The sequence below is a fragment of the Vigna unguiculata genome, chromosome 3, assembly GCF_037176805.1.
Source record: "Vigna unguiculata cultivar grain cowpea cultivar isolate G323 ecotype 2 chromosome 3, ASM3717680v1, whole genome shotgun sequence".
NCBI lineage: Eukaryota > Viridiplantae > Streptophyta > Magnoliopsida > Fabales > Fabaceae > Vigna > Vigna unguiculata.
Genome location: NC_140794.1, coordinates 65,682,943 through 65,695,622, shown reverse-complemented (window position 1 = coordinate 65,695,622; position 12,680 = coordinate 65,682,943). Strand labels below are relative to the sequence as shown.

Here is a 12,680-nt window from a genome sequence, read left to right as displayed (position 1 = left end):
GGATAATGATGATGTTCTCCAATAACACTTCCATATTATTACCTAGAATGACCATCACCAATGTTGATATAAGTGGTTATGCTCTATAACTAATTTTCACGTCATCATCATCTAAAATAATCGAGGAACTATTATCATTATCATATAGGTAATAATGTCCGACGAGTTTTGTGTCATGACCTATAATAACTAGGTCACCATTGTCATTATCACTATTGATAGAAGTGATAATGATAATATATTAATATGTTCTCAATGAAAATAATAAACTTATCGTTTTACATTAACAGCGATATGGTCTTATATTAATCACATTATTTCACATTTCTTATAAATTAAAAATAAATAAATAATGACGAAACAAAATGTCAAAAGATATCGCTTAATTAATAAAAAAATTAAATAATATAAATTTAATTAAAAATTATCACTCAATAAAAAAATAAGACAATCAAAAGTGACCAAATTTATCAAATTCTTAAATTCAATTAAGTCTAAAAAATATTATAATAGTAGAACAATCATGACCATCAAAACAAAAGTACACTTTGGGTGCTTGAATATCAATGAAGCTGTGCGAATACAAAGGCTTGAATGTTCTTATAGCTACAGTTCTGACCTAACAACTGGTCGCTTTGGCCGAGTGGTTAAGGCGTGTGCCTGCTAAGTACATGGGGTTTTCCGCGAGAGTTCGAATCTCTCAGGCGACGTCTCTTTTTTATTTTATTTTTAGGACTATTCTTTTAATACTAAAACATATTATTTCTGAAATCTTCACTAAACAAACACTCTTCTACAAATATTATTCCACAATACGATAAGTAAAAAATATTTTGTTTATCCCTTTTTAAGACTCCGATATACATTTTCATTACAATTTTATGTCACTTTCAAAATCAAACAGATCAGGGAATTCTGAGCATTTTATAAAATCAGAAAGTAACATTGGGCATTATTAATTTCAATTAATGATGACATATTTTGCGTGATAGTAAAATATGTAGATATTAAAGAATATATGTGAAGATAAAATACATAGGCTAAAACTATAATACTAAACTATATGAAAATAAAAAATTTGATGATAAAATAATAAATTTGTATAGGAATAATAAACAAAAGTAAATACTATGTTTTAATTAAACAAGTATAACAAAAATTGTTAAACAAGTATAGGATTATATTATAAGATGATTGTAGCAAATAATATAAGATGAGTTTCTTGATGTATTGATTAGACAAGTCTAGTCATACATATTAGACAAATAAACATATATTGATTAGAGTACTCTAGTAATATATATTTAGACAAGAATTTTTAAACATAAATTTGATGAATCTATTAATAAACATTAAACAAGTCTGTTCATTCACTAATTACATGAATTCTACAATACGTATTAAACTAGTCTATTCATACATTAATTACATGAGTATAGAAAAAAAAAATATATATATATATATATATGGTCTAACAATACACATTAAATGAGTTGATCCAGATACTAATTAGACTAGTATAACAAAAAAACATTAGATGAGTCATTACATACATTGATTAGACGATTCTAGAAATATAAATTAGATAAGTTTTTTCATACACCAATTAGACAAGTCTTATAACATACATTAGACGAGTTTTTTTATATATTGATTAAACGAGTATGTTCATATTAGTCGAGTCTATTTATTTACATTGGATGACTTGATCTATTATTTGATTAGACAAATCTTGTAATACACATTAGACAAGTGTTTTTATAAATTGATTAGACAAGTCTAACAATACACATTAGATGAATGTGTTCATATATTGATTAGACGAATCTAACAACACATGCTAAACGAGTTTGTCAATGCACTAATTAGACGAATCTAGCACTACACATTAAATTAGTCTATTTATTCATTAATTTGTATTTTTACGAAGTTTACTCTACATATTTCTATATGTTTAGAGGGTGTAATATATACATACTTTATCTTTTATATTTTTACATAGTCTATTATTTATATATTTACAAAAATATTGACTTTTCTAAATCTAGAAATCATTATTCACATTAATTTTATTTCAAAACTTAATTATAAACTTATATTATTGTTTCTTTTCCTGAACATCTAAATCTATTTGAATAATCACACAAACAAATATCAACCCATAGATAATAAGTTAAAACTAGTTTTCACTGCAATCTGATTTCTTCTTATGTCACTATTCAGAATCAAACAAATTCAATACTTCATGCTTCAATATCCTTACCTGTGAATAGATTGGGGAATAAACCACGATTTTATAAGATCAGGAAGTAACTTTGCGCATTATTGATTAAAATAATATTGATGACATATTTTACAATGAAGATAAAATATACAGTCAAAAACTAGAATACTAAACTATAAGAAAATAAAAATATATATAAATGAAAATAGTAAAATTTGTAAAATATAAAAAATTAAGCAGTGAAATTTATTAATAAAGAGGAAAATTACCTTTTGAAAAAAAAATGACAACCTTAATAAAGTATCTAAAAATGGAATTACAGTAGATTAAACTTTTATTTTTTAATTAAAATAAAGTAATAAAATAATATTTTTTTACTTGAATAGAAAAGTTTATCAAAACTTTGTTAAAAACATTTTATTAATCTATCATAGTTCTAATAAAAAATATGTTCCTGGGGTTCCACTTTCATTACCAAAAATTAAATAAAGAAACTGATATATTATTAAGATTAGATCTTTTATAAAAAGAATTTGTTCCATTAGATAATTAAGTTTTACCGTCAATAAGACGTTTTGTATTGTATTAATATTCTACCATATTTTTATAAATAAATTTATTTGGTCCCATGATTTGATAGGGACTCATATAAAAGGACATAATTAGATAAATCATGATAGAACCCACACACAATTGGGGAAATCAAGAGACGTGTTGAATCCAGAGGTTCAAGCAGTGCCATATTTGGTTGAATATATCACAGTTTTCATTATTTTATTATATAATATTATATGACCTATTAATTACTGAAAAGAATTAGAAAACCAGTGCATAACAATGTCATTATAAAATTAGTTTTGGTAAATTGCATTAACACCACAATATATACTATGTTTATTGACTTACACGACATCACATAAAAGTAATCTATTCATTGTCTTAAAAAATTAATTTTAATTTAATTTTTAAAATCAATTTGTAAATTAAAATTTACATATATTTATAATGAATTCATCTTATTTTTTAACACATTTTAAAACAGTTAACAAATACGACACTCATTTTATCAAAGTTTCAAAGGTGAAGATTCAGTTAGTTGGCATCCATGAGTTACTTGAGGCAATTCTATAACAACCTTAATTTCTAACCTTTTGTTTGCTTTAATTAATAAACAAGCAACGTTAAATTAAATTTAACTTTAAATGCAACTGCATAAGAAAGGCAAACATAGTTCTTCTCATAAGCATGTTCATGTGTGTGCTGTTTTAGATAAGAAAATAATGAAAACCACATCGATGTTTAAGAATATGTCAGTAAAATACACATCTAATTTATTAAAAAAATTCAAAATAATAAAATATGAAATCATCATAAAATTATTGAAATAATATCAAAGTAATGAAACGCGGAATTAGTATTAATACAATAATAACCATGACAGTAAACAAAATACAAACTTAATATACCAGTAAATTATTGTACTTGTAATAGTTACAGCGGATCAAGGTCCTTACACCATCATTGGTAGCACTGTACCCTAATTTGGCTCTTCTTTCTTCTCAAATTGAAAAATGTATGGAACTTGATCCACCGAGTCCCGTGACTTTACTGCATAACCATTTTTTATTCTTACGTGTCCCACTATTCTTCAAACCACACACTGTAATAGTTCTCATTTTTCATATACCTAAAATGAAATAAAAGAAAACAAACAAAACTAAAGACAAAAAGATAACCCCAAGAACAAACCAGCACAGACCTAGCACTGGATTTTGGTGGCCACCGATATTACCACCACTCTCACTGCGTCGTGATCTTTGAGGTTCACGCCTTCGCGGTTTCATTGGCTTGTCTATACTTTTGTCGCGATTCATAATTTCCTCTGCACTAAGATACCTGAGGGTTATCAGAGAAGAAAAAAAAACAAGAGATGTCAGAAGAAATTTGGAGGATTTTATCTGCGTAACTTTCAATGAAAATTGTTGCAGATCTCAAGTTAGGGTTAGACTTAAATTCTAAGAAAAATCATTATTTGTGATCTCAGACACATAAGAACTAAGAGAGAAGTACAAAATAACATGGTGGTAAAGAGTTACCTATTAGCCTGTATATAATAGTTTCAGTGTTATGTGTAAGGTATTTCAAAGAATGAACCCAGCAAGTTCAAGGAAAAACACTCCTTAAACCCTTTTAATGCTTTACGTCATGTCTGGTTTCGTGGAGGATGAGGTTGAACTTCGTTTTGCTTTTGGTTCGATTCTTGGTTGATTCCGAAAACTTTTAGTGACTTCGATTGCAGTAGACTTAGTACGTGACTTGAGACCAATTTGACCGTCACTTAAGGATTGTTATTGTTTAATGAATCTTTATTATTTACTTGCATGTAATTAATCAGATATAAGTACCAAAATGTGGTCGCATTCCAATTTTTTTATGCATGTAAATGTGAAAACTGTATCTTATTGAAGTATACCAGAAAGAAAGACTGATATATCACACCACACCCTTACACTGATATGAACTATTTGTTTGGTTCACAAACGTTCACAAAAAAATCATAGAATTGGTGAAGGTGTTTTCATACACAGGCAATAAATTTCCTAATGCTTTATATTTAAGTTGTTCATATTATTAAAAAGAAAGTTCAATGATACTATCTTTTTTTATGTATGTTTCTCAAAGTCTTTACCATTATGCGAGGACTTTAGCTAACTTAATTTTGTAAAAGGAAAAATGATAAATTTTGTTTCTCCTCACTGCAACTGCTTTTTACTTCAAAGCTATATATTGAACTAAAACTTCACAAATAATTTTTATTGTCTTGAAATTTATTAAGTAAATTTGATTATAAATTTTTGATAGAAGTTTCAAACATACATTGATTTCAAAAATCTTAAAACTAAAATCAAATTTTGAAAAGTCTATATTTCAAAGTTAAGGGTATAAACTCTCGCCAACGTACAAAATCAACGTTTCTGCTTATAGTTGAATTTGATGTATATAAAAACAAAGTCTAAAAGGAAAATATCAATAATTTGAAAGACTGGGTTGTGAAAAAGTGCATAATATTTATATTTATTGATTTTATTATAGTGTTACCGAGTAAAAAAGTACAACACTTTTTATATGAAGAATAACAAAATATTTATTATTATAAGGATTTTTTAGCTTTTAGACAATGAAAAACAGTATTAACATCTTTGTAAATAAATTTGATATGGACTAAGTAGTTAATACTAATAAATTATATATATGTTGAATGGTTTTTTCAAGAATACATTGAGTAAATTATTAAATAACAATCAAAATTTAGAAATAAAAAATAATTTCTCATTGATTAAGTTAGACATTATTTTACAAATTAAAAATTATTAATATCCAAGATAGTCTCTATTATTTATAAAAAATCATAATTAGTTTATGAATTGAAATCTAAATTATTCTTTAATATAAGTTACCTAGATTTTAATTACTTATTATTATTGATTCTAAATTAGTTTTTAATTTTTAATATTAATGATTTTTTTAGTGGTATCTAATTTCTTGTATGTTTAAAAAATTATTATGAATAGTTAAAATTAATTTTAAATTGAAGAAGTGTAGCTTTAGTTTAATAGATAGTGATATCAAATGTTACTATTCACTTTCCTTTTACAAAAGATCCATCAACATAATTACTTCAAAATCATTTTTATAGAATCAATTATGTGAACATTATCTTAAACACACTATACATCATTGACTTAGGGTTAGTAGATGGTGTCGGTGAATTTGTGGCCAGCCTGTCCATTTTCTTTCCTCATCAACAAATTACAACAACAACAGTGTATCACCACCACTCATGAATTTAGGTAACAAAATCTATTGATTTTGGTTTTATTATTAGTTATCTAGCTAGATAAGACACTAATAGAAATCGAAAATTGTAGTTAACTTCAATACTAACCACTCAAAATTTGTAATCTGTCACATCCTAATCAAATACACTAATAAAAACAACAAACATGTTTGTTTGATATAAAAAAATTTGATATTTAAACTTTACACTTAAATTCTTATAACCTATACTATATATGTAGATAATTAATCACTAACACGATAAGCTATTTGTGGTTCCCCCTCACCTTTGAAGACATGTCTGTTTTCTCACGAATCACAGTTTTATGTTAGCTTCTGCTTTTGGAAGTTTTGGTCAAACTAGTGTGCACAAATGCTGCAATTTCTGTCAACAAAACCCTTTGGTATGGGTCAACAAAAACGCGTCTCTTGCAAGTTGAAGCCACAGCTATTTATTTAAAGTTAATTTTTTAATTAAACCTTACAATTATGTTTTATTACATAAAACGAAATCTCTCACGTACGTCTAATGTGCCCAAGGGAATATAAATATAGGTATTCTCACCAGATCCCAAACTAGCTTGACACTTCATTTGCAACCAGAACCTCATGGGTCATTCTCAAACCACATCACAAGACCCTATTAATCATGCTCCTAAGACTTTGTTAGGATCTTTCTTGGTTGTTTGTTGCCTCTTTCTTGTGGGATGTAAGCCAAAAGTTTGGTATCCTATCTTTAGTTAATGTGAAACTTCAAACACACCCCCAACAAGATGTCTAAGAAAGTTCTCTAGTAAAAACTTTAACCTGGTTCTGATACTATGTTAGAAATGAGTTTTTAAGTCTAATTCATCCCACAAAACAGGTTTGTAAAGTGAAATTTGCATCCACTTATATATTATAAAATTGACTTATCTCTAATCGATATGAGATTTTTTTCTGACAATTCCGTTTAGTAATAAAGTATTATTCAAATAATAATAAATAAAATAACAATATCATGATTTTGGGATCGAAATGTAAAAGCTGTGAACATGTCGTGATTCTTTTCTTTGTCTCAAAAATATTTAGAAACATGCAGAGGGAAAAATACTTTATTAGTATGCATTTTTTGTATGAAACAAGCTAAAAGATAAATTATCAAATAAAGGAAAAGCAAGATATATGTAGTGACGGACGAAAATCTCAGGAGGTGGAGTCTAGAAGAAGAAAAAAGAAAAGCATGCTGCCATTAAGAAAAGCACCCCCTTATCATCTTAACCCAAACCCTACCCTAAGTCCAAAGTGAATAGAGAAGTACATTGTACGTTAACCCTCTTTTTAACCTATTATGAATATACATAATAAAACAAAAACCTAGAAAACAATGTACATTTAAAATAAATTACATATCACTAAACATACATGAAACTAAATCCTTACTCATATCATATTCATTTCTTGATAGGCCTCTTAAACATCAAAATCCCAAAATTTTCAACTTATATGTCGCCTAATGATTTTCTTTTTTATATATGTTATCCAATTTAAACAAACATATCTGCGTCAAAGAAAGAACTAAAGTTAAAGTATATTGAATAATATAATTGAAACGATCTTTTACCTAATTTACCTATAAACAAGTTACACCAGTAAAAAATTAACCAGAAAAATAATTAAGATGAATTATTCAATTTGCACATTCAAATTGTCAATTTTACAAGTGGTTATAAATTCTGAATATATATATATATATATATATATATATATATATATATATATATATATATATATATATATATATATATAAACTGTTTTCGAGATAAAAAGAATAATTTTTTAGATAGATATTAGATCGGTTATAAAAATAAAAACAAAAACTTTTTAGATAGATTTATAATGCAATTAATCTACATAAAAATATGAATTACGTAAATTTTGAGTGAGAAAATGGCCTTTATGCGGCGTTAAATAAGGAATTATCTCCCTCCAACTGAGCAAGCATACACATTAGTTTCACTTTTCTAAATTCTAATGGGAATCTGATCTTGTAGAGAAACCAAGGAATAACTATTAATGGCTAAATATTTTAGAAAACATCTCAAAATTGAAATTACTCAATGTGACAAATTTGTGTAGGGAATATAGTATTTGATTATATAGCCAAAAATGGGCAGCATATACAATTTCTAACCACCAAGACTTCTTCAATCAAAAGATTCTTTAAATCTCAGCAGATCTTTCATCCATGAAAGTAATAAATTTCTCTATGAAAAGGACAAAGCTTTAATAATATAAATTGTTGTTTAAAATAAAAATGTTACTCCATTCCAAAACTGTGGTTATTTTATAATGTTTTCAAACATACCATTATTTATATTTATTAAAATATTAATCCAACAATCTGTTACATTAAATAGAAAATTAGTTCATAAATATAATAATTAATGTATTCTCAATGAATATGCATTCAATCTACAGTACTGGAGAGTATAGAGGACTTTATTGTTTAATTGAAAAGAAAACTAATAACTTTTTGGATAAGCCAAATTAAAGTGAAGTGTCTCATTTAATTTCATGTTTCATGATAAAGGATTATTACTCCAATGAAAATAACTACCTAACTAATTAAGAAAATAACCATGTGGAATACCTTCTTTAATGAAATTGAAATTTAAGATCAAAGATCGATTCTCAAAGGCTATATTAGTAGGTAGGTAATAGCAGAAGGAATAAATGACCGCATCCAATTTAATAAGGCCAACCTATTTAACTTTGGAAGAGAATCACGAATTTGAATTATTTGTTAAAGTTTCTTTTGTGTTGTTTCTCTACTGTATTTTTATAATACATTAATTACTATTAATTTTGACGTTTTAAAATATATTAAAAAGATATTTAAAATATCAACACAGTGTATTTTTAATGTTCAACTGAGGACAGTACAAAAAAAAATCAGTAGAGAATCTGAACTCGAGAATCACTCTCTAGCAGATATTGTTGACCAATATCAACTGTTGTATTATTGTTATCAGCAAAGAAGAAAGTAGCTCTATGAATTTGTCCCCTCTTTTCTTAAACACACGTATCTTTGATTCATTTTTCCTTAATTTCAATTATATAACCACTTGCTCTCTTTTAATAATAACTTAAAAGTACTACCAGTTAAGGCTAAACGCCTAATGTTTTGACAATTAGCAGCACCTAATGTGGAATTTTTTGGCAAATACCAGTTCTCAACTGTTTCTTATATTAATTATTAACTTATTATACATATATAGACACACACACTCTCGTGTAAGTTTCAAAACCTACATATATAATGCAGAAGCAGCCCTTATTGTCAAATCTAATCTACCAAGGTCACTGAATGCATTCATATATATTATATATTTTGGTCTGCATTATTTCAATTTGTTTCAGAGACTATGAATTTATCGACACAGTTTTGCTGTCTGGATTTCAGAGCTTTTGCTTCTATCATTCTTTCATGAGTATATTTTTTGAATGATGACAACTAATATAATCATTTTACCGCTAAAATTTACTTTCTTAAACACACTTGGATTCTACCTCTTGCGCACTATGGTGAAGTTGGTGACATTCTGTCATGCACGTCATCTTGTTTAATAATTGATATTCCCTATCCTTACATGCCAGGACCACATATTTTCACGCAATCTTCTTTCAGTGGTAGAGAAACCATGTTCACACTATGGAAGCTTAATCACGATATAATAACATGTTTTCTTGTTTAATCGTTACTTATTTTATAAAAATGAATCTTAATGTGGCGTAAACTAAAAAAATAATGGTGAGGGCGGCGTTTCTTCCTGCTGTATTGCACTCTGACCAAATAAATTACTATCATATGGAATTGGCAATTGGTCAAACTACTTAGCTGTACTCTCTTTTGTTGCAGATCTTTTTTAAACTTGGTAATTTGGAATTGTCTATTTATTGAACTGGTCGTTTGATTGATTCATCAGGGAAAATTTCATCATTCTATACACAATTCAAAATAATTAACTTCCTCCGGAAACTGGACAAATAAATAAATAGAAAAAAAATACTCAATCCTGTTTTCCTTTGCACTGCACTGCACCCTTTTCTGTCTTTTATTCGCTTGAAGACTCGTTGGTACTAGCACTACTATGTAATCACCTCTAATAATTAACCAGTAAATAGGTATTTACAGTATGATCGATGTGTGTGTGTGTGTACTAGGCCATGCTTCCTTGTGCTTCTGATGCAATGGGGGTATCAGGTGAATTTGAGCCACTTCTTCTAGCATTTCGGTGTTCACTATTGTGTGACTCTGATGATGAAACTGGTGTCTTGGGTGATTTAAGTGGATGAGGCCTATTGTGGCGACGATTTCGGTGGTGGTGATGGTGACCATTTGCATCTTTATTGGCCTCATCGTGATCATGATGTCTATGACCGTTCTTGTGATGATCCCTCTTCCTATCCTTTGGTGTTTCAACCTCTTTTGGCGTTTCATTATGATCAGTAGGAACAGTGTAAACAAAGGGTCCAATTGGAACATCATCGAAGTCCTTAAGAGGCTCAAGAACACTAACCACAGTGCTCATCAAGGGTCTGCTTCTTGGCCTGTGGCTGAGACATTGGTAAGCCAATGCAGCTGCTTTTCTTGCCCCTACCTCAGAATACTGTCCCTCAAGTCTTGGATCCATTATTCGACCCAGTTTCCGGGGATCATTCAGAACAGGTCTGGCCCATTCCACCAGATTTTGTTCTCTTGGGGGGCGCCCTTTGTCCACTGATCTTCTTCCTGTTAGAATCTCCAATAGAACAACTCCAAAACTGTATACATCACTCATTGCTGTCAAGTGTCCTATATGGAAGAAAAAGACATTGCACATGTAAGAATTCAGCCACCAACTACTTCATTAATCGCTGTTGAAGTGAAACATGTTTTACTTTTGGTGAAACTATTTTTACCTGTCATGATGTATTCTGGGGCCGCATACCCCTGTGTGCCCATCACTCTAGTTGAAACGTGTGTGTCATCTCCTTCGGGACCATCTTTTGCCAAGCCAAAATCAGAGAGCTTTGCATTATAATCCTGAAAGAATGAATGACCAGTGAGTTAATAAGTTAATAATAACCCAATTCTTGAAACGGAACAACACTAGAGTGTGACAGAGAAATGATTACTTACAGAGTCTAACAGTATGTTTGAAGCTTTGAAATCTCTATAAATGACTGGTTTTTTTGCTTCGTGTAGAAAGGCTAGACCCTTTGCAGCTCCCGCTGCAATTTTCATTCTTGTTGACCATGGTAACGATGCCGTAAATCCTGCATCAGAAAAAAAGTTAAAGTTTAGTCCTTCAACGCTATGCAAAGTGAATTTAATGATACATAAAGAAAGTGTCTTTTAAGTTCTATATTGTTTTCATAGAAATCTTACTTCTAAATAGTTGATTCTCTAAGCTGCCTCGTGGTAGATATTCATATACCAGAAGCCTGTGTTCTTCTTCACAGCAATATCCAATCAACTTCACCAGATGTTGATGCCTCAGTTGACCCAGAAACACAACTTCCGTCTGTCATCACAGAACCAGAGGGAAAGGTCAGAAGTCAGAACTCAGTCATTATTAATCAAGCAAATCTTAAGCAATAAATGAAATTAAACGAGGTCAGTATCACATTATAAAATGAAAAAATTTAATTTGTAAAATAAAAATATCCATCCACATTTGCATTAGGTGAAAAGGGGGTACTCACCAACCACTCTTTGTGGCCCTGAGAACCGTCCAAGTCCAAGAGCTTGACGGCCACCGGTTGAGCCTCGAGGCCAGGCCTAACCTTGTCATCAATGAAGCCCTTGTGGACAGGTCCAAAACCTCCTTCTCCTAAAAAGTTACTCGAAGAGAAACTCTGTGTGATGATCTTGAGCTCGGCGAGTGAAAAAACATGGAGATTAGACCCAACTAAAGAAACGGATAGATCCTCCGAAAGCGTTGAGCCAGGAAAACTCAAGTCCATGATGGAGACCCTGTTGGAAGAAGAGCCACCCTTTGTAGCCACCTCTTTGGTGGTGGGCTTGGGAGAAGGAGAGACAGACTCACTCCTGAAACAACTAGAGAAGATCGAACCCCATCCGATTGTCATGTCAGTTACCCTTATGTTTTTTCTTCAATCTGATAAGTCTTATGCTGCAAAAGTTATGTTTTTTTCTGGGAAGAAGATGTGAGTTTGAGGAAGATAGATAGAGATGGTATGGTAGAAATGGAAAAAGGTTGAAGATTTTAAAGGGAGGGGTAGAGGGATAGCATGGATTTAAAATCTTGTGCTGATGGGTGTTGCAGCAACTTTTCTAGCCGTGTTGATTTTCCTCCGTTTATTTTATTTTATTTTATTAGTAGTTGTCTAGATTGTTTAATAAATGGAAAATTTCTACCTTGTTTAGATTTAAACAGAGAAAAAAAGGTGGTTGGTGTTTGGCGAGGATGAAAAGACGAAAGATTTGAAGAGGTTAATTATTCGATCAATAATGGGAACCGAGTAGTATCGCAGGTCTAAGGTGGGCTAAAGAAAATGACGCGGTTACCCCTCCTTGACTTTGCACCACTTTGTGCTCATAAATTTGGAATCCTTTAAGCACCTTCGTGCC

General features: G+C 29.8%; 1 protein-coding gene, 1 long non-coding RNA gene and 1 other non-coding gene across 3 annotated transcripts; 1 reads left to right on the top strand and 2 right to left on the bottom strand.

Moving 5' to 3' along the window:
• Nucleotides 1–629: 629 nt before the first annotated feature.
• TRNAS-GCU (transfer RNA serine (anticodon GCU)) lies at nt 630–710 on the top strand. The gene has a single exon. It is a non-coding gene; the product is annotated as a tRNA-Ser (tRNA).
• A 2,962-nt stretch (nt 711–3,672) lies between these two features.
• Nucleotides 3,673–4,492, bottom strand: LOC146888018 (uncharacterized). Its single transcript, XR_014993710.1, has 2 exons — nt 4,321–4,492; nt 3,673–4,120 (listed from the first exon to the last, which is right to left on the bottom strand). It is a non-coding gene; the product is annotated as an uncharacterized LOC146888018 (long non-coding RNA).
• A 5,487-nt stretch (nt 4,493–9,979) lies between these two features.
• LOC114178134 (serine/threonine-protein kinase RIPK-like) lies at nt 9,980–12,377 on the bottom strand. The gene is made up of 5 exons (XM_028063862.2): nt 11,792–12,377; nt 11,475–11,610; nt 11,226–11,362; nt 11,006–11,129; nt 9,980–10,898 (listed from the first exon to the last, which is right to left on the bottom strand). Exons 1-5 carry the CDS (start codon nt 12,176–12,178, stop codon nt 10,264–10,266), a joined length of 1,419 nt encoding a protein of 472 aa, XP_027919663.1. The 5' UTR covers nt 12,179–12,377; the 3' UTR covers nt 9,980–10,263.
• Nucleotides 12,378–12,680: the final 303 nt, after the last annotated feature.